General features: G+C 51.5%; 4 protein-coding genes across 6 annotated transcripts in view; 2 read left to right on the forward strand and 2 right to left on the reverse strand.

The window, feature by feature from the left end:
- The first annotated feature begins 84 nt into the window (after positions 1–84).
- Positions 85–1,916, forward strand: PARD6A (par-6 family cell polarity regulator alpha). Of its 2 annotated transcripts, none has more exons than XM_043600852.1 (3): positions 85–194; positions 570–792; positions 1,036–1,916. In XM_043600852.1, exons 1-3 carry the CDS (start codon positions 132–134, stop codon positions 1,785–1,787), a joined length of 1,038 nt encoding a protein of 345 aa, XP_043456787.1. In that variant the 5' UTR covers positions 85–131; the 3' UTR covers positions 1,788–1,916. The 2 variants fall into 2 exon arrangements, with proteins under 2 accessions (XP_043456787.1, XP_043456788.1); XM_043600853.1 differs by having other exon boundaries at positions 1,039–1,916.
- A 182-nt stretch (positions 1,917–2,098) lies between these two features.
- Positions 2,099–5,670, reverse strand: ENKD1 (enkurin domain containing 1). The gene is made up of 8 exons (XM_043600851.1): positions 5,561–5,670; positions 5,220–5,326; positions 4,932–5,123; positions 4,205–4,377; positions 3,073–3,198; positions 2,807–2,970; positions 2,570–2,706; positions 2,099–2,472 (listed from the first exon to the last, which is right to left on the reverse strand). The coding sequence occupies exons 2-8, from the start codon at positions 5,302–5,304 to the stop codon at positions 2,312–2,314; spliced, it is 1,038 nt and encodes a 345-aa protein (XP_043456786.1). The 5' UTR covers positions 5,305–5,326; positions 5,561–5,670; the 3' UTR covers positions 2,099–2,311.
- On the forward strand, positions 5,667–7,582 carry CE2H16orf86 (chromosome E2 C16orf86 homolog). Its single transcript, XM_043600854.1, has 4 exons — positions 5,667–5,828; positions 6,117–6,349; positions 6,713–6,930; positions 7,034–7,582. Exons 2-4 carry the CDS (start codon positions 6,126–6,128, stop codon positions 7,441–7,443), a joined length of 852 nt encoding a protein of 283 aa, XP_043456789.1. The 5' UTR covers positions 5,667–5,828; positions 6,117–6,125; the 3' UTR covers positions 7,444–7,582.
- Positions 7,583–13,101: 5,519 nt separating this feature from the next.
- Positions 13,102–20,590, reverse strand: part of GFOD2 (glucose-fructose oxidoreductase domain containing 2) — a 32,702-nt gene continuing 25,213 nt past the window's right edge. The window contains exons 2-3 of one of the 2 annotated variants that reach the window (XM_043600862.1): positions 17,529–17,874; positions 13,102–14,670 (exon numbers count right to left, since the gene is read on the reverse strand). In XM_043600862.1, the coding sequence (XP_043456797.1) occupies positions 13,772–14,670; positions 17,529–17,787 (1,158 nt within the window). In that variant the 5' untranslated portion in view covers positions 17,788–17,874 and the 3' untranslated portion in view covers positions 13,102–13,771. The remainder of the gene's footprint in view (positions 14,671–17,528; positions 17,875–20,590) is intronic. The other variant, XM_043600863.1, reaches the window with a different exon arrangement.

Consider the following 20,590-nt stretch of genomic DNA (forward strand, 5'->3'; position numbering starts at 1 on the left):
ATGGTCAGGATGGGAGGGCGGGGCGAGTGCTACCGCCAGGGGCGGGGCAGCACGGGCCGGCAGGCCGGGTCTGTGCACCTGCGCCTCCGCGGGCCGCCTGGGGCACCGTCCCCAGCCCGCCCGGCCCCACCATGGCCAGGCCGCAGAGGACTCCGGCGCGCAGTCCAGACAACATCGTCGAGGTGAAGAGCAAAGTAAGGGCCCCTCTGGCCCCGGCTCCGGCCTCGGCCCTAGGCGCTTCCAATTCCCTTATTCTCCCTTTTCCTGGCTCCTTAGTCCCCACCACCTTTTTCTCGCCTCCATCATTCATGTCCCATTCTCTGGCTTTTCCTCTCGCTTTCCTCCATCTATCCTCCTTTCCACTGCCGGCCACTAGAGTCCTGTGGCCTTGGTACCTGGAGGGCGGGGAGAAGACCTTGGACAGCGTCCCTTGTACTGGAACTGAGGTCTGGGCGCAAGGCTGCAGCTGTTGCGACAGCCCTTTCCGACCTCTAACACCCTCGGACCTGTGGTGGGAAAGGGCACGGGCTCCGTGCTGACCTCTCCTCTCACCCACCCCCTGCCTCCAGTTTGATGCTGAGTTCCGACGCTTCGCGCTGCCCCGCGCTTCGGTGAGTGGCTTCCAAGAATTTTCGCGGTTGCTGCGTGCAGTGCACCAGATCCCGGGCCTGGACGTGCTGCTTGGCTATACAGATGCTCACGGCGACCTACTGCCCCTCACCAACGACGACAGCCTGCACCGGGCCCTGGCCAGCGGGCCCCCACCGCTGCGCCTGCTAGTACAGAAGCGGGGTGAGGAGGATGGGGTACAGTGGGCAGCCTCTGTGGGGTAGGACAGCAGGGCAGGTCTACAAGGGTTAGTCCATGCCCAGGGCATCCAGGCTTCACCCTCTGCAGTCCCTGTCCTTGCCCTGACCTCCAAGTGGTAGGAAATAGCTACAGTGCCCTTTTCCCCAGGCCTGGGCCTGATGGAAAAGGGTTCAAGTGGGAGAGCAGAGTCTCTGATCTCAGCGCCCCCCTCCCCCTCTCCTGCAGCAGAAGCCGACTCCAGTGGCCTGGCCTTTGCCTCCAACTCTCTGCAACGGCGCAAGAAAGGGCTTCTACTTCGGCCAGTGGCACCCCTGCGCACCCGGCCACCCCTGCTAATTAGCCTGCCCCAAGATTTCCGCCAGGTTTCTTCAGTCATAGATGTGGACCTACTGCCTGAGACACACCGAAGGGTGCGGCTGCACAAGCATGGCTCTGACCGTCCCCTTGGTTTCTACATCCGAGATGGCATGAGTGTACGTGTAGCTCCCCAGGGCCTGGAACGGGTTCCAGGCATCTTCATCTCCCGCCTGGTACGAGGGGGCCTGGCTGAGAGTACAGGGCTGCTGGCAGTCAGTGATGAGATCCTCGAGGTCAATGGTATTGAGGTCGCTGGGAAGACCTTGGACCAAGTGACGGACATGATGGTCGCCAACAGCCACAACCTCATTGTCACTGTCAAGCCAGCCAATCAGCACAATAATGTGGTGCGTGGGGCTTCTGGTCGTCTGACAGGGCCTCCCTCTGCTGGGCCTGGGCCTGCTGAGGCCGAAAGTGACGATGACAGCAGTGATCTGGTCATTGAGAACCGCCAGCCTCCCTGTTCCAATGGGCTGTCTCAAGGGCCTCCATGCTGGGACCTGCGCCAGGGCCCCCTACTTCCCAGTGCCCGCAGCTCTCTACCCTCCCTGGATCAAGAGCAGGCCAGCGCTGGCTGGGGAAGTAGCATGAGAGGAGATGGTAGTGGCTTTAGCCTCTGACAGGCAAGGATGCAGCCCCTTGCCACTCCAGGCTGCTGAGACATGGCAGGGACTTCCTCAGTGGGGGTTTTTAGCTTGCTCGCAGGGGCCTCTTCATCTGGGGAACATTAAAAGTTTTCTACAAATGCAGTCATGGTCTTTCTGTGTCCCAGCCCTAACATCCTCCATGGTCTAACAATTTTGCCTCCTGCCCTGGACCTGAGGCAGGAGTGATAAGGACAACAGAGAGACCTCCCTGCAGTTGAGCAGCAGGAGGGACACCAGGCTTTGCATTTCTAGGGTAAGAAAAGCTCTTATGGAAACAAACCCCATTGTGTACAAAAGGTTTAATTTTGACAAAGGGATTAAGAGACTGGGCTGGCCCTTCTACAGCCACCGGTGGCTGGGAAGAGTGCTCTGGGGATACTGCCCACACCACTGCTCCTGTCTTTGGACCCCCATTCTATGATGGGGCTTGATCCTGCCCTCTGCAACTGTGTGGCAATCTTCACTGAGGACCCCCATAAGCGCCCCCACAAAAGGGCTCAGACATCCATCTTCACAAAGACCTTGGGGCGGGAAAAGATCTTGATGGCCTCCTCTACCTGCACCAGCTTCTGGTCCAGCTCAGCATGGTGGCCCTGGGCCCTCAGTGAGTCTGCCCCAGCAGGCAGCAGCACCAGCTCACGTAGCAACTGGCTCTGGCCTATGAGGGATCCAGGAAGAGTGAGTGTTGGGCAGGGGTGTGTGGTCCCCAGTGGGTTCCTCATCTACACCCCCCTACCTCTTGCCTATGGACTCACTCTGGAGCAGATTGCTCAGTGTCTCCAGCCGCTGGTTCTCAGGCATGCAAGTGTGACCAGGGGGCATGGCAGGGTCCGGCTGGCTATGCTGGCGGGCCTCAGCCTCCCGCCGCCACAGATCCCTGCGTTGCAACAAGCTGTGGATGCACAGGCTCAGAGTTGATGGTCCCAGGGCGTAGGTTTTCTCCCACCCTCCACAGGAACCCCTCACCCTGGGTGTTGGGCAGTGGGACCTACTAATGGGGTATGTGGCCCTTCTGCGTGGTGTTGTAGTGCTCTTGGGCTTGCCGTTGCTGCTCCAGCACTTGTGCCAGGACCTGCAGGGAGCGGGAATGCCGCCGGGGGGCCCTCTTGGCAGTGCGGGCATTGTGGCTAATGAAGTCCACATCCAGGCCTGGCCCCTGCAGGACATGGCAAGCATGATGGGGCAGACAGTACTGTGTTGTGCTCCTGAACCCCTCAAGATCCCTGCCCCACCTCCCGACCCCCACACATCCTCTCACCTTAGCATTGGGGCCTGGTGGGTTTAGCTGAGGACTGGGGGCACGGGGTGGTGGGATCCCAGGGCCACAGCGGGAGTGTGCCCGAAGGAAGTGGGTGGGCTCTGTTCCAGAGGCTGGGCTGGGCTCCTGGAGGGTAGGGCATAGCAGAGGAATCAGCCAGGCTGAGGTCAGAGTCTTAAGCTGGCCGTACAGCTGAGCTTCTGTTCCTTCTGCCTGTGAGGATATTTCTCTGTATCTAGCCCTATGGGCCTCCTCCCTCTTGAAGAAGCACTTCTATCCATGAGCATTTAAATATGTGTGTCTCTCACATCTTTAAGAAAACAACAAACCATTCCTCCTTCTACCTCAGTCCTGGCTTTTGACTACCATTCTCTTTTTCTCTTTCCCTGCCAAGCCTCCTGGCTCTGTCCCCACCAAGGTCACTCACAGCTGGCTTCCAAGCCATTAAATCCAGGGTCACTTCCCTGGTATCATTGTCCTCAGCCCAATGCTCAATAACTCCTGGGTCTCACTCCTCAGATCCAGACCTGACTCTCCATCTGCTTCCTGGATACACTCCTACCCCCTGGGAATCCCACAAATGCTTCAGCTTCAACAAATTCACATATGACCTTATTGTCTCTTTTCTCAATTCTGCTCCTCCTTCTGAGAACCCTGGACAGAGAAATGGTACTACTATCTACCCAAGACAATCCCACCACCATACCCCTGCACTTGCCCTTCTCACTGCCCTTAGAAATAAAGGTTGAAAAAAAAAATTTTTTTTTAAATGATGTGGGTCCAGCTGACTTCTTAGCCTAACCTCATGCTCTTCTCCCTTCACATTGATCTGAACATAACATCCCACTGCGCATACTCCCTCTGGTCTTAGGACTTCTATCTGTGAGGTTCCATCTCACTAGAATGGTTCTCTTCAATTCTCCCCTTGCCTAATACCTATTTGTCTCTCAGGATGACCCAAGCCATCACCACTCCTGAGGAAGCCCCCAGCCCGACTCTGCAGCAGGCCGGCTATCTCTTAGCCCCTGTTTCCCTAGTCCCCTGTGATTTTCATCTCCATAACTCAGATCAGAGTATAACTGCTTGTTGGTCAACAAGATGAACAATGCTTCTGGCTCTCCAAGGCAGGTACCTGCAGCTGGGCCTTGACCCGGGACTCCACCTTGTCATATTTGGGTGAACGCCACAAAGCCTTCAGGGGCCTGGGCTGGCCCTGCTCCCGGCTGCGCTCCTGCTCACGGAAGCGCTTCTGGATCTCTCTGATCCGCTTCAGGTTCTCCTTCTCATAGTCTTTAGGGTCCTTCCCTGGGAAAAAGATGTTGCCAGACTCTGCCCTACATACAGCCCATGAGATCCAACTCCCATCAGTTCATACAAAGGCCCACACCTTGCCTCCTACAGAAAGATCTCCATGACTTCTCCATCTAAAACAGTATACACATACTCTGCCTCATCACTTTGTTCCCTTCCTGACATAGTCATTACCTTCTTCTGTCCCTGATTATTTTCTACATTTTTATTGTGAAGTGGACCATTAATCATTTTGTCTATCATAGCCATCTCTTTACTTGTTTACTGTTCTTCTAGCACCTATAAAGAGGGCACACAGTAGGCACTCAACAGACCACGTTTTGCTGATGCCTGAATTCATTAAGCTGAGCTTGGGTTTCCCAGGGACTACTGCATTCAGTCCTCTTCTTTGAGGAAGTAGCGCATTTCCCCCTCCTTTCATAGTTGGGGAAACTGACACTCAGAGAGGCAAACCCTGAGCCCAGAATCTAGCAAGGAGAAGCAACGCTTTTGATCTCAGCGTTTGACCTCATCGTACTAGCTTCATTGCCCCTTGTATCCGAACTTACTCTTGGAAGAGGCCCCTGGGCTTAGGGAGATGCCCCCAAATTGCAGCAGCACTCCGACGCCATGCCTGCCACGGTCCAGGATCTGTCTGGCTCCAGGACCTATGCGGGGACCGCGCGGAGGGGTGGCGTCCAAGTCGAGGTCCGAAGTGACCAGGTCCAGCTTCAGCGCGTTTCCCTCAAGGCGCCCTTGGGCTGAGAAGCCAGATGGGGCCGAGCGCGAGGCTCAGTGGTGGATCAGAGCCAGACCCTCACTCGGGCCTCACCTAGCCGTGCCACCCCCTAACTCACCCGAGGCCGGCCGCCGGTAGTAGTCAGGGAAGAGCGTAGGGTCTGGGGGGATTGGCCCCGAGATACGGGACGGGCCCTCGCACATGCCGCCTGCCGCCTTCGTCACCCTGCAACGGTGTACCAAGGCCTGCTGGGCTGCACATTTCCGACCCCTGGCCCCTTTTCCAGCCCCGTGCCTCCTCCCGGATTCTGGACCCAGACCCTGACCCCAACGGTGCCCCTCCATTCCCTGCCTCTGCCCCGCCGTCTCACCCCGCAAAGCGCTCGCCGCCTCCTCTCCTAACCCACTTCCCTGCTTCGTTCGCGACCCCTTCCCCGCAACACTCTGACAAGGGGCTCACCGGAGCAGTTTTGCCGCCGACTGCTGCGACCCGACGGGCTTGCTGTTGCCGGGCAACAATAATTTCCGTCCCTGAGGTCAGGGGCCAAGGCCCCCTGGCGCAAAGCCTTCTGGGGCTTGTAGTTCCAGCTTTGGGGAGTGAGGCACAGAGCCACGGTCAGGCACCCTTTCCACCCGCCTGCCCTCGCCGCCCGGCCGGTCTCTGGGGTCAGCGCCAGGTCCACAGGTCCGGCCCCTCGCTCCGCTCCCCGAAAGCAACCGTCGAGGAGGTACTGACCCTGCGCAGCCGTAGCTTCATCAGGGGTCGAGAGGCGGCCAGGGTCCCAGGAGAGGACGGCCGTGGGGCAGGCACAGCTCGTAGAGTCGCCTGGCGGCCACGCTTAAACCTCCAAGGTGACCGTCAGGCTGTGGTCTCCAAGCGACTGTCCGCGGCGCTCTGGGAGGCCAAACTCTGTGCGAGGCCCCCCTAAATGCCAGGACAAGCTCCTCCTCGGGTGTCTAATTACTGATCCCTGTGTCCTTTGCCTGGTGACCAGTTACCTATGTGTCACCCTTAGTGTCCAGTGATGGCAGACCAGTGCCTGGTACCACACTATGAGGCTTGCCAGACCCTGGGTGAAGACAAGTGCCCAACAGTCCAAGTCTCAGAGCCAGAGCTCCAGGAGGAACGACTCAAGCTGAAGGAAGAGAGGCTCAAGCCAGAGGTGGAGTCAATAGAGGAGAGAGGCCCTCCCAGGCCTATGGCCTCCATTGTGAGGCCCAGTCCTGGTCCGAAGAGGAAGCCAGTCAAGTGAGGGGGCTTTCAGAGGGAAGGAGCTATAGGGCTGGTGGGGAGGGTGGGCTCACACTCCAGCAGGATCCCTAAATCCTGCACTCTTACATAGTGCATCCTTATCTCCTGCCACCACCATCACTCCTCACTCCTTCTGTCCCGGAGGAACCCTGGCATAGGGAGCATCCAGAGGAGGGGTCTCAGGCCTTGTAGGGTACTAAGCTCACATAAGCTTTAGTTCCCTGTCCAGCCCAGAGCCTCGCTGACCAGGAAAGGGACAAGAATCTGGGCCGGGGGTGGTGAATAGGCAGGGTTATTCCCTATGGTTAGGGCACAGGAGCCAAACCTGGAGGCTGGCTCCTTAGGCCTCCTGTCCCCCAGCCTCCCAGGGCCTAGCCACCAAGTCCATCCCAAAGCTGAAGCTGAGATGCCACAGGGGCTGCCACCGCAGAGGGAGGAGCCAGAGGGTAGCCAGACTGAGCCCTCACCATCTGCCAAACAGCACAAAAAAGCCAAGAAGCGCAAGAGTCTGGGAGCTCCAGTGCTCCCAGCTGTGGCCAGCACAGTGTCTGCACCTCCAGAGACCTTGGGGCTGGAGCGTGAGTGGCAGCCCCTGGACCCTCCCCTTTTCTCCTGCCTGATGGACCCCTGTCATGGCACAGCTTGGTGCTCCAGCCCCTGCCCTGCCCTGGCTGTTTGCAGGAAAGGCCCAGCGCCTGCGGCCCCTGTACCAGTACATCAACTATTGTAATCCTGAGCTGAATCAGGCAGGGGAGGGGGACAGGGAGGCTGAGGTGGACGTGGAGCCTGAGTTGGAGTTGGCCCTGGTCCCCGAGGAGGCAGGTGTGGAGCAACTGCAGGCTTTGCTGCCCGTGACAGGTGAGCTGGGGTCAGGCCTCACTCTGCCCTGCCCCAGTACATTCGTGTCCCCCACCCATGCACTGGCTCCCCTGGGAGAGGAGGTTGGAGAAGAGCCAGGGTGTTTGCCCAAGTTGGGGATCAGTGACTGCCTCAAGGCTGAGATGGATAAGTCAACCCAGGTGGACATCGATAAGATGCTGAGTGTTTGTGCCGCCCCACTTGTACCTCCACTCTCTCCTCACTACAAGTGACTTTCCCGCCTCCACTGGAGTCTCCCCTTCTCCCAAGCCCAAACCAGAGCAGCAGCCTAGGCCTCAGGAGGAGGGGGAAATTTGGCCCTTCTCCCTACTTGGGGCCTTGGACTTACTGAAAATAAACATTTTTCCTTTTCTCAGACTTCATGATTTCCCAAAATAGATGGCTGAAGAGAGGCTGGGAAGGTGGGGGCAGGGTGTGAAGCCTGATTGGTCACCTGGATCATCCAAGAACTTGACAAACATACAGGTTCTTGGGCACTATCCCAGACATAACTGAATCAGAATCTGCAGGGGTGGGGCCTAGTTCTGTGCATTTAAAGGCTCTTCACATGAACCTGAAGGTCAGATAGGGTAACAGTGGGGATGCAGAGAGAGGTGATAAGGGAGAAACGAGGCAGAAAAAGGAAAGGGACTGTCAGGCCACAGGAATCAGGTGCTTGGCTTTGCTCCCTGTCTTCCAGGGAAGGGGCCTGCATTTGGTCTGACCTCAGGGGATCAATACTTGGGATCTCCCACTGAGGTGTCAGAGTTCATTTGCCTGCCCCAAGAGTGGTGTCTTTGGAATGTTTTCCACATACTGGGGACTACAGCTGGACCAGACTTTGCCCCCAGAGTGGCCCTGCCAACAGAGGCATCTGTGACTTTTTCCTAGCAGCCAGGGGTGGTGGTGGATGTGAATGTTCTCCTGGAGCCCTGCAGCCAAGCCACTGGATAACTGAAATTATCCAGTTTGGCCACTTTGGAAACCCTCATATCGTGCCGCCTCCTCATCCTCCTGAACGTACCTCAGATACCTTAAACATAAAGAATTTAAAATTAAATGAGTAACTTCTCCTCCCTCCAATCTGCTTTCCCTCCTGTGTCTCATCTACACAATTGTTCAAGCCAAAATCCTGGGTGTCACCCCAGACCCCATCCTGTTCTTTGCTCATTGACTCCTACAAGCTAATCAGGCATCAAAGCTGGTGAATGTGCCCTCTAGATTGAGAACCTTTCATATCTCATAGTCAGCACTTTTGCCTTGGGACAGTTATTCCCCGGTGAGAGCTCACTAGTTTCTCTGCCTGTGGTTCCTTCCCCAACCAATCCACCCCACTGATCCTGGTACACACATACCTGAACCTGATGGTGTTGCTTCTCCCTGGCATGTTGCTCCTCTTGCTCCAAGTGCCTTAAAAACTTTCCAGTGGCGGGGCGCCTGGGTGACTCAGTCAGTTAAGCATCTGACTCTTGCTTTCAGCTCAGGTTATGATCTCGTGGTTGATCTTGTGGTTTGGGAGTTCGAGCCCCACATCGGGCTCCAGGCTGATAGTGCGGAGCCTGCTGGGAATTCTACCTCTCTCTTTGCCCCTCCCCTCCTCTCTCTCTCAAAATATATAAACTTAAAAAACAAAACAAAACATAACTTTTCAATGGCTTCTATAAGTCCCTGACCAGCCACAACTTTCTTACTTTCACTCTGCACATGGGCCTTCTCCTGCCTAAAGTGCCTTCATTCCTTTACCCCTCCACCTGACTAGTGCACTCTTACCTTGAAGACTCGGGCACTTTACTCCGTGCTGAGCCAGGCAGCACCCAGTGTTGCCCTATGTCATAGCATTTACATATTACTGCCGTTGTGGGTTAGAACTGTTCTTGGAACTAGGTTGTGAACTCCCCAAGGGCATACATCATTGCATTGCACCCATCTAGTGGAGAGCCCCCATAAAAGACACAAAGATAAGGAGACCGAGGTGGGGGTGGGGAGCTGAGGAAGTCGCAGAGGGCAGGTCAGGATCTGAAAGGCTGAGGGTTGGGGCGCCTGGGTGGCGCAGTCGGTTAAGCGTCCGACTTCAGCCAGGTCACGATCTCGCGGTCTGCGAGTTCGAGCCCCGCGTCAGGCTCTGGGCTGATGGCTCAGAGCCTGGAGCCTGGAGCCTGGAGCCTGGAGCCTGGAGCCTGGAGCCTGTTTCCGATTCTGTGTCTCCCTCTCTCTCTGCCCCTCCCCCGTTCATGCTCTGTCTCTCTCTGTCCCAAAAATAAATAAACGTTGAAAAAAAAAAAATGAAAGGCTGAGGGCATCCAAAGTCCAGAACCATGTGCAGGGCCCCTCGAATACTGGTTTGGCAAGGTCATTGGAAGGGATAGGGTGGGCAAGCCCAGATAGAAGTAGGAAAAAATGCGCATCATCCCAGGCTGCTTCTATGATTAGGAATCACTTGGAAGCTCACTGGCCTTGTGGCAAGACTACAGGGCAAGTCATGGGGTCAGTACATTTTTGCCCATACGTGTCCCTGGTTAGTGACTGAACCACCCCAGAAGATAGTGTCCACAGGGACCATGCAGACCAAATCTTGTCCATAAGGATGAGCATGGATTCTTTGGAATTTCTCAGAGGTAAAGGACTCTTCACATAACTGAGTTGACTGCCTCACTTTATAGCTGAGGGAGGAGAGACCTGGAGAGAAGTGGCCTTGCATGAAATCACACCCTGGGCACCAGGGAGGCAGCACCCTTTCCTGAACCCTGTAGATTTGTGGACCTGAAAACTCTGGCTAAGGCCTGACGCAGGCCAGCACTGACAAGGAAACTCTGTTCCTCTCTTCCAACAAGTGGCACAGGAAATACTCAGTAACCAGCAAAGAATTGATCTATATTTGCAGGTCTATTACCTGATAGGTTTTCCTAAAGCAGGGTGGGTGACAATAGCCACAGAAAGGAACAAGTAACTACTATTGTTCCTAGAAGCTCAATCCAAGGGGGAAATGCTGAGTAGGATGCAAGGAGACAGGTATCACAGAAGAGCAGAGGACCAAGGCTGTGGGACCTTGAGGTGGGTGTGGGCGTTGGGACTGCTGTCTTGCCTAGGGAAGCAATGAAGAGGCAGCCCTTCAGCTGACTCTTGAAGGAGATTTGGGTGGCCTTCCAAGCAGGGGATACACCAGACACAAAGCCTTGCTAGTATAGAAGTCAGCCTCACTCAGGAGGGCCATTTAGCATGGCTGAAGCAGAGGCATGGACATCAGGAGACCAGGTTAGACAAGTCTGGGAGTGATGAGAAGGGGTGCAGGCAAGGAGGGATCTTGGCCTGATATTTTGGAGAGGTCATGTGGGCAGCAGTGAGAAGGGTAGAATGAGGAAGGGAGACTGGGAACAGGGAGGTGAGGAGACTGCTGATTGTCTGAGTGAGTATGAGGCCTACATTTGGTTGGGGGGTTGAGAAATAAGCAAAAAGTATTTTCAAAGTTCTTTTCTGGCTCTTCCTGTAAGTGGCCTGAGGTGATCTCTGAAAATGGTTCGCTATTCACTTGACCTGGAAAACCTGACAAAATCATGCCAACAAAAGGTTCAAATCTTTGTGTTCACTTTAAGAACACATGTGAAACTTCCCAGGTAATCAAGGATATATACATCCGAAAAGCCACCAAGTATCTGAAAGATGTCACTTTGCAAAAGCAGTGTGTGCCATTCTGTCGCTACAATGGTGGAGTTGGTAGCTGTACCCAGGCCAAACAGTGGGGCTGGACACAGGGTTGGTGGCCAAAAAGAGTGCTGAATTTTTATTGCACATGCTTAAAAATGCAGAGAGCAATGCTGAACTTAAGGGTTTAGATGTAGATTCTCTGGTCATTGAGCACATTCAGGTGAACAAAGCCCCCAAGATGTGGCATAGAACTTACAGGGCTCGTGGTCAGATTAATCCATACATGAGCTCTCCCTGCCACATTGAGATGATCCTTACTGAAAAACAAAAACAAAAAACAGATTGTTCCTAAACCAGAAGAGGAAGTTGCACAGAAAAAAAAGGTATCCCAGAAGAAACTGAAGAAACAAACTTATGGCCTGGGAGTAAATTCTGCATAAAATAAGTGCAAATAAAAGCAAAAAAAAAAAAAAAAAGTAAGTTATTTTCTGGTTGTTGTTAGAGAGAGGAAAAACAAACTCCATTTTCAGAAGCCTGGAAAAACTTCATTCACTCTGACTCCAGGAAGATCCTGAAATTTAGGAAACGGGACCTGGGAGGTGATGCTGCTTTCCTCCAGGAGGGGGCGGTGCAGGACAAGCCTGAACCCACGTGCAGGCACAGTCCATCCTGAGGGCCAGAACCCTGCTGACTTCCTAGGCCACGGGCACTTGGGCCGTTTTAAGGTACATCTCCTCCCCAGGACCAACCCAAGAAATTTATAATGGTAAAGATGTCTGAAGGATGGCCATGGACCTAGGCTCTAGTGAGTACCAACAGAGGACCCCAGGGCCCTCACAAAACTAGCTGTGCACCAAGCCCACTGCACTCTGCCCTAGGAATTCTGGGAACCTGTCTTTGTCAACAAGGGATTTGTTGTAGAGCCCTATAAAACCTAAGAAATGCCACTGTGGGGCAGTAAACCTGAGTCAGGTACAACTGGGAAAGGTGCATGAGCTTTCTTAGTAAATTCCCCAATTTAGGAGGGATCCCATCTTCCTAGTAACACACAGAGGGACTGACCTGGAGTCAGGAGGAAGGGAACAGCCTCTCTGAACTCTACCAGCATCCTGCCTCGCAGGGCTCTCTGTAGTCTTTCCTTCTCCTAGTTGAGGGCAGACAGATTTCTGCTGCACAGAGAAGGCAGTAACCTGGAGGGCAGGACCTGAGCGGGGAGGGGCAATGTCTGGGCACTCAGTCTCTGAGATCTTTAAGTGCTGGGGAAAGAGTAGTTCAGGGTCAGTCTCTGTAGTCAGATGACCCTGACCATGCTCCTCCTTGGCTCCATCACTTTTAACTTACAGGAGGCAAGTAACTTTGCCCCTCTCTGCCTCAGTTTCATGATCTGAATAATGAGAATATTAATAGTAGGACCTCACAGAGTGGTTTGGATATCAAATGAAATATGTGTGAAGTGTCTCCGGGGGAGGAGCATTCAGTAAGCACACTCCCCAGCACTAGTCACTGTTATTTTAGCTCACAAGGACAAAGTTTTAAATCAGGACCACACACAGGAAAATAGGCCTACTGACTTCTAGAAAGGGTGCCAAGAAGAGGGAGATTTCCCTGAGCCTTTCTCTCTCTGGCAAGGAGCCCAGGGCAAGGCAGAGAGAGTGAAGTTTAGAGAAGGGAAGAGTTCAGTCTAGGCTTAATCCTGGCAGGCTGGCAGAGGAAACGAAGGGGGTGTATGTGTCCACTTCCCCGAACCCCCGACCCACCTCACCTCTGATTGACTTCGTTAAAAGGCAGTCCCAGTGTAGAATAGTTAATAAAAAGCATGGTTGGTGACTGGCTATCTAGGTCAGGCAGCGTGAGGCTGTACCTACTCCAAGGGCAGTGCATCCAGGCTCCCCGGGACCACTTCTCACCTCCCCTCTCCCAGGGTTTCCCGGAGCCAAATCCATGGTTGTAGGAACAGAACTCTTCCTGACCTTCAGCCCGGGAAGGCCTTAAACTCTCCCTATCTCCCTGACCTGCCTACCAGGTCAGGGAAGTCTTAGGGTTAAGGAAGTCTTGAGTCTTGTTCCCTGAGAAAAGACTTTTCCTTGGAGGACTCCTGGGATTCTGTCACAAGGGAATATGCCCACCAGACCATGATGGATCCAGGGCAGGCCAGATCTGCTGTGGCCACAAGGAGAGAGAAAAATATAAACAAACTACAATAAACAAGCCTCTCATTATTAAAGAAACAGAACTTACCAAACAACCAATTGCCATAGTGTCAGACTTTCTGATTTATTAATATTTATCAGATATTCCAGAACTCTCCCTGTCTCCTCTCCACCAAATCAGGGACCCTTTGCCCCAGGTCAATAGCCCCTGAGAGCTCACCCAATGAAGAACCCACTCCTCCCTGCCAGGGAAGGGGAGCCTGGAGGCTGGAAAGGCCTGGGCATATGGGAAGGAGGGCAGGTACGGATCCCTGAGGGATGGCTTGCTGCCCTCACCATTCCTGAGATGCTCTAGCCCAGGAAGGGCATGAAAACAAGGCTTCTTGTCGTTTTCCCTCAGGCCTGAGGAATCAGCCAAGCTGGGTCCTTGCTGTGCTTTCTCACCTAGTTATGGCCACAAATAGGCTGAAGCAGCCTCCAAGTCAAGCTTTTGCTGGCTCTGCTCACCAGCATGACTATGCAGAGACCTGGGGGCAGCTCTACTTGGCTACACTGTGGGAGCTGCTAGCCCTCAGCTATACCACCACCCTCCAAGTCTGAGCATTGGAGGGGGTGTTTTCCCAAGGCCACCTGGGGCTTCACCTGGACCCTGCCCAAGTTGACTCAGGAAATGAAATACACTATGTATGCAATGGCCAAGACCTCCTGTCTCATCCTTCTGGTCCCTTCCCATCCCTTCTGCCCCATGGCAGGGAGCCCACGTGCAGGCTCACAGGTTATTCCGTTGGAGAGCTTCGCATAGGTTCTGGTTGGCATCAGGTTCTTCCGTCATCACCTCCACGGCCTCCCACTCCCCAGATCTGCTCGACCTTTTGATGGCATCCACCACACTCTGCATGTACAGCCCATCCTCGAACGAGGCGGCCATGGAAACAGGGATGTGGTCCCATGTGCGGCGGTCCCCCTGCCCCTGGAAGGACTGGCGCAGGGCCTGCACCATGTAGACCATGCCCTTCAGGTAGAGCAGTGGAACATCCTGGGGCCCCTGCTCGGGCAGCCCTGCACCCACAGCCAGTGAGTCCCTCAGGAGCAGCTCCTCTTGTGTGGCAGAGTTCTTTTGCCCATACAGGTCAGCTCCTCTGGCAACAAGGCGTCCTGCAGAGCCCACCACCATGACCTCGTGCACAAAGGCACCTGGCATGTTGAAGTTAAGTGTTACCGTGCTGCACACGCCTCCACCCATGAGCATCTGGAAGAAGCAGAAGTCATCACTGGTGACATGTCGGATGCCACGGATGGCTGCATTCTGTCTCACAAAGGTCTTGAGCAGCCCATGCACCTTCTCAGCTCTCCGGCCAGTCAGGTGGGTCAGCAGGTCCACGATGTAGGTGCCCATGGTGTGTAGGCCCCCACCACCCATAAGCTCGTCGCAGATCCAGCCATAGTTGGGGCTGAGCAGGCTGCCTGAGTAGATGCGCGCATCGCAGATCATTACCGCGCCCACGTAGTGCTCCGCTATCAGCTGCTTCATGCGCACAAAGGCAGGCAGAAAGCGCAGCACATTCCCCACCAGACTCATCAGCTGTGGGTAGTAGCGCGAGGCTGTCACCATCCGGAATGCATCCACCGAAGTTGCTGCCTTCTCACAAACCACATTCTTCCCAATACCTGAGAATAAAACACACCAAAAAGTCTCAAAGTTCCAAGGGATTTACAATGAAGGAAAAAATATTTTCTTGAAGGCAAATGAACTCGGAAAAGCCTCCTGTATCAGATGGTGGCCTGGGACAAGAGGAAAGGCAATAGCTTGGATAAAAATGGTACCTGGTGACTGGGACTGGAGAACAAGCTATAGACTGCAGAATGAAGAGTAAATTCTTAAGGGGAAATGAAAGGAGTAGAGGTAGAAGGTGCAAACCAGGAATGGCAAGTAAAGAGAGGAGGTATAATATGTAATTTTATGGGGTGCCTGGGTGGCTCAGCCGGTTGAGCGACCAACTTCCGCTCAGGTCATGATCTCACAGCTCGTGAGTTCGAGCCCCGTGTCGGGCTCTGTGCTGACAGCTCGGAGCCTGGAGCCTGCTTCGGATTCTGTGTCTTTCTCTCTCTCTGCCCCTAACCCCCTCACATTCTGTCTCTGTCTCCTCAGAAATAAATAAACATTAAAAAAAAAATTTTTTTTTAAAAGTTATCTAGCATTCCTGCTAGGAAGCCAAAGGAGAGATCAGAGAAGCTGGGAACTGATTTTTGTCTCCAGGGAGTGGGAAAAGCATGAATGCTGAGTGCTTATTAGCTCAGATTTTTTGGAGGGTGAACAAATTTCAAGCTGCAATCTTTTCTCCAGCTCATATTCTCCAGATTACCCAGGAGTGAAGTGCCCCAGAGCACCTCTTTGTTCACAGGAAGTAAACTTCATGGTCACAATATGCTCAGTGACTCCTTTGGGGTTTGAGTGGGCAGTGCCTCAAGGCAGGTCCAGCTGACATGGCTCTCCCAGTCCCACCAACTTGACCCTGGGACTGTGTGTCTCTATAAGAACAGACCAAGGACTCATTCACACCCTCTTCCTCCTGACAGTGAGAAGACAGATGACCCTGCTTCACTGAGGGCTGGGACATAAGATTCCAGAAGCCTCTGGTCATTCCTGTCCTTCCTATTTGTATTAAAAGACCCAAAGTCTGGTGCTTTCCTATACCAGGAACCAGAAAACAGCAGGCTTGTAGCCAAAGAACTTGGGATTTCCTCTTTCTTCCTACACAGCTTGGCAATGGTCTCTGTGAGAACCCTAATATATAAGCAGACTGAGAGCCTCTAGAACTCTGCCTCTGGATACACCTGGCATCACCAGCCTGTATTCATGTCACAGGGATGGCAGGAAGTCAAGTGACCACAATAGCTTGATCCCCCTGAATTAGCCTTCTGTTAAAGTGTTGGCATAGGCCTACTTCTAAACTCAATCTGAAAGCCATTACTTGCCCTCCTAAGAATCTAGTGTCCAGTGAATAGCTCCAGTGTCACACATCCTTAGAGTGCTCTCTGGAAAAGACAAACCATCTACAATTTTTGGCCAAAATGTACATGCCCCCAAATCAACAACCAGACACTCATGTTCTTACTCACTCCAATGAACGTTTGTCCTTACCAATGCATTAGGCAAGAGGTGACAGACATTCTCTTCTCCTCAGAACAAGGGAAACAAGTAGCAGTGGCTTGGACTCTCCATCATGGTAGTGTTCAGGAGGAGTGGTCAAGCCTAGTGGCATACCAGTTTCTGGGCCCAGAGATCTCTGACTGCATCAGAGAAATATTTTGCTCCTATCACCTTCATTAAATAATTTCTCTGTCGGGGCGCCTGGGTGGCGCAGTCGGTTGAGTGTCCGACTTCAGCCAGGTCACGATCTCGCGGTCTGCAAGTTCGAGCCCCGCGTCGGGCTCTGGGTTGATGGCTCAGAGCCTGGAGCCTGTTTCCGATTCTGTGTCTCCCTCTCTCTCTGCCCCTCCCCCGTTCATGCTCTGTCTCTCTCTGTCCCAAAAATAAATAAACGTTGAAAAAAAAAATAATAATTTCTGTCAATTAATTATATGCTACCTGAATTGTCTCATTTACTTTGTAATGTGTGTTATCTCTAGTCTCTCCAACTGAACTGTGAAATCTGAAGGCAGGGAGGGCTCTGATCCAACACTGCTTTGAATGTCCTGAATGACATCAGGACAGTGCCTGGCACCTAGAAGGCATTAAAAAAACAAACACCAAACAACAACAACAACAACAAACATGCTGGATGACTATTTACTGGCTTGTTTTCCTACTAAATTAGATTCTGATTTACATTAGAAAAAGAGAAAAGGTCGCCCAGAGTTGACTGGGAAGAGATGCCCAACAGGAATTGCAGGAGAACAGCTCAGCAAGCCCTATACTGCCTTGTGCTTCCCAAGGGGGCAGACATGTGAGCTGGCTGTCCTGTGGATCCTGTCTGGGAAGCCCAGCACTGTCCGAGGGCCTTCCTGACTTCTGGAACACAAGATTGCAAAATGTGGCAGGAAGGGTGTGCACTCAATCTAGTGAAGGACTGACAAAACATGGGAAATGGCAGCCTCGTTACACCCTCCTCTCCATCCTTTCTGAGGTGCTACGTGCCACGGAAATGGAAGAACAAATACATCAGTCACAATTTCCCATTGCCCAAGTCTTTGAACTCCGACTTCAAACAGGCCAACTTTACATTGCATGAAGTGTAATGATCTCTGGTCCCTGTGACAAGACAACTCTTGGCATATGCTTAATTTTTGCTCAGGGAGTTACTTATGGGAGGCAGGCAAGCCTCGAGGATTTCTTTCCACAGCTGTAACACCCCCAGTGTGCCCTCCCCAGGACGGCTCTAAGGGTGAGTGTTGTCCCAGAGTACCATTACCTGCAGACCAAAGCCCAAGAAGGACCACAGAGGCCCAAGAGGAGAACAGTGACACACAAGACACCACCCAGAGGGAGATACATCCTACTCTTGCTATCGTCTGACTATCCGTACCTAGAGCCTTCACAGATATTTGCCGGGTGAGTGGAGGGGGGATATTGATGCACACAAGATCCACGTCTTGATGCAGCAAGACATCATCGGTCCGGCTGGTGTAGAAGGTGATGTTCATCTCCTCGGCAAGCTGCTTTGCTTCCTCCTCAGTCTTCCCCCACAGGGCCTCCACGGTGAACCCTTCTGCCCTCAGCAGTGGGACCAGAACCCGGGCAGAGCTGCCGGTCCCAAACACGCCCACTCCTGGGAGCATCTTCATGCCGGCTTCTCTGTTCACCAACTCATCTCCTCACAAGAGCCTCCAGCATGAATACGACCTTCCCACAGTCCTGGTCAAACATGGCTCCTGGAACAGCAAGCATTATACTGGCTATTAGTGGATGGCATACTCAGCCGAGGCTATCTTCTGGACTTATTTGGAAGCAACAAGTTCTCTGCCACAAAAGCACAAATGAAATACTGCTCCAAAATGAAAAGCTGCAAAAGCTTTTCCCATAGAGACTTAAGGATATTAGCAATATACATCTACTGAAAGGAAGAAAAATGAAAAATGAGTAAAGCTGGGTTAAATCTCTGTTCTGTTACTTAATGTTTTGTGTGACTCTGGTCCAATCATTTAACCATCAGGGCCTTAACTGTAAAAGTTCATGATTCTATGATATTAGATTAGAAAAAGGAAAAGAGGAGTGGGAAACAAAAACCAATACAAGTTGGAAGAGAACTACCTAAGTGCTGTGCAGATTATAATTTAAAAGTTTATGGTAGCAAGCATAGAGAACGTTCACTAGAAACAAACAAAATTTTTTTTTCAACTACCAAACTGGCAATAATAGTAACAGGAAGTTTAAAATGGTATTTTTTGTATAAGGATATTCACTCCAACATTGGCTATGATAGGTGAAAAACTGGGAAACAATCTAGATGCTGAATAACAGTAATGGGTAAGATAAATAACATTACGCAGTCACTGAAAACCAAGGGGATAGAAAGCCCTCAATGACCTGTAAGACATCACCATATGTTCACTGAAAAGAGGGAAAACAAAACAATATGTGAAGTATGATATCCATTTTTTTAAAGCACAGAAAAAAATAAATATATATGAATGAAAACATATAAGGATATCTATAAAATTATCTGTAAATATATTTCACACATGACACTAGAAGGACCAGAATACACCTGAATTTAATAATGATTACTCAAATTATGAGATTATGGATGAATTTTGTTTTTCAAACATTGCCAAATTTTATACAATGAATATGTCTTACTGTGGAATTTTTCCTTCTGATCACAAGGGTTATTAAATGAAATAACAAACAAACAAAAGTCTTCTTGGAAACCAAGATGAGATTTAGGTGTGCTTAGGGTATCAGGTTTCCCCATACAGCAGCCCCTCTGCTAAACCAGTAGTACCCACTCTGGCTGTGTGTTAGGTCAATGGTAACTCCATACCCACTGAGTCATATAAAGGGATGAAGCTGTGTCACTGTCATTTTCTTTTCATAGTAAATTAAATTCTTTTTTTGTGTGTGGTAAAATACACATAAAATTTACCATCTTAAACTTTTTTTTTTTTTTTTTTAGAGAGAGAGAAAGAGAGAGGGAGAGAGAGAGAGCGAGCGAGCACAAGTTGGGGAGTGGAGTAGGGCCAGGGGAGAGACAGAATCTTAAGCAGGCTCCATGCTCAGTGGGGAGCCCCATAAGGGGCTCGATCTCATGACTATGAGATCATGACCTGAGCTGAAATCAAGTCGGATGCTAACCCAACTAAGCCACCTAGGCACCCCTTAACACATTTTTTAAATTTTAACTTTTTAAATGTTTATTTATTTTGACACAGAGAGAGAGAGGAAGAATAAGAGAGACGGAGAACGAGCAGGGGAGGGACAGAGATGGAGAGAGAATCCCAAGCAGGTTCCGCTCTGTCAGTGCAGAGTCCAACATGGGGCTCGAACCCACAAACTGCACGATCATGACCTGAGACAAAATCAAGAGTTGGATGTTCAACTGACTGAGCCACCCAGGTGCCCCAAATTTTAATTTAAGTAGGCTCCACACCCAGTGCAGAGCCCAACACGGGGCTTAAACTCACAACCCTGAGATCATAACCTGAGCTGAGATCAAGAGTCAGACACTTAATTTACTGAGCCCCCCAGGTGTCCCATCTTAACTATTTTTAAGTGTACAGGTTCAGTGATACATTCATATTGTGCAACCATCACCACCACCTACCTCCAAAACTTTTCATCTTGCAAAACTGAAACTCTATACTCATTAAACAGTAACTCCTCTTTCCAGTCCCTTTCCCTAGTCACTGTATGTATGTGTGTGTGTGTGTGTATATCTATATTTTTTTTAAAGTAATCTGTACACCCAACATGGGCTTCAAACCCAAGACCCTATTACCCCAAGATCAAGAGTCATATGCTCTACTGACAGCAGCCAGGTGCTCTAACCATTCTACTTTCTGTCTCTATGACTCTGACTATGCTAGGTACCTCATAGAAGGGGAATCATAGTGTTTGTTTTTTTGTGATTGGCTTATTTCACTTAGCATAATGTCCTCAAAGTTCATCCATGTTTTAGCATGTGTCAGAACTTCCTCCCCTTTTAAATTCAAATAATATTCCATTCCATATGTATATACCACATTTTACTTAACCATTCATCTGTTCAGACACTTGGGTTGCTTCTGTATTTTAGCTACAACAGATAACGCGGCTATGAACATGGGTGTTCAAATACCTCTTCAAGATCCTGCTTTCAATTCTTTTGCATTTATACCCCGAAGTAGAATTGCTAGATCATACTGTAGATTTTTAAGTTTTTGAGGAACCACCATACTGTTTCCCATTGGGGCTGTACCATTTTAACGTTTTTTGTTTTGTTTTGTTTTTTAATTTTTGAGACAGAGAGAGACAGAGCATGAACAGGAGAGGGTCAGAGAGAGGGAGACACAGAATCTGAAACAGGCTCCAGGCTCTGAGCTGTCAGCACAGAGCCCGACGCGGGGCTTGAACTCACGGACTGCGAGATCGTGACCTGAGCCGAAGTCG

Source organism: Prionailurus bengalensis, chromosome E2 (genome assembly GCF_016509475.1).
Source record: "Prionailurus bengalensis isolate Pbe53 chromosome E2, Fcat_Pben_1.1_paternal_pri, whole genome shotgun sequence".
NCBI classification, from domain to species: Eukaryota; Metazoa; Chordata; class Mammalia; order Carnivora; family Felidae; genus Prionailurus; species Prionailurus bengalensis.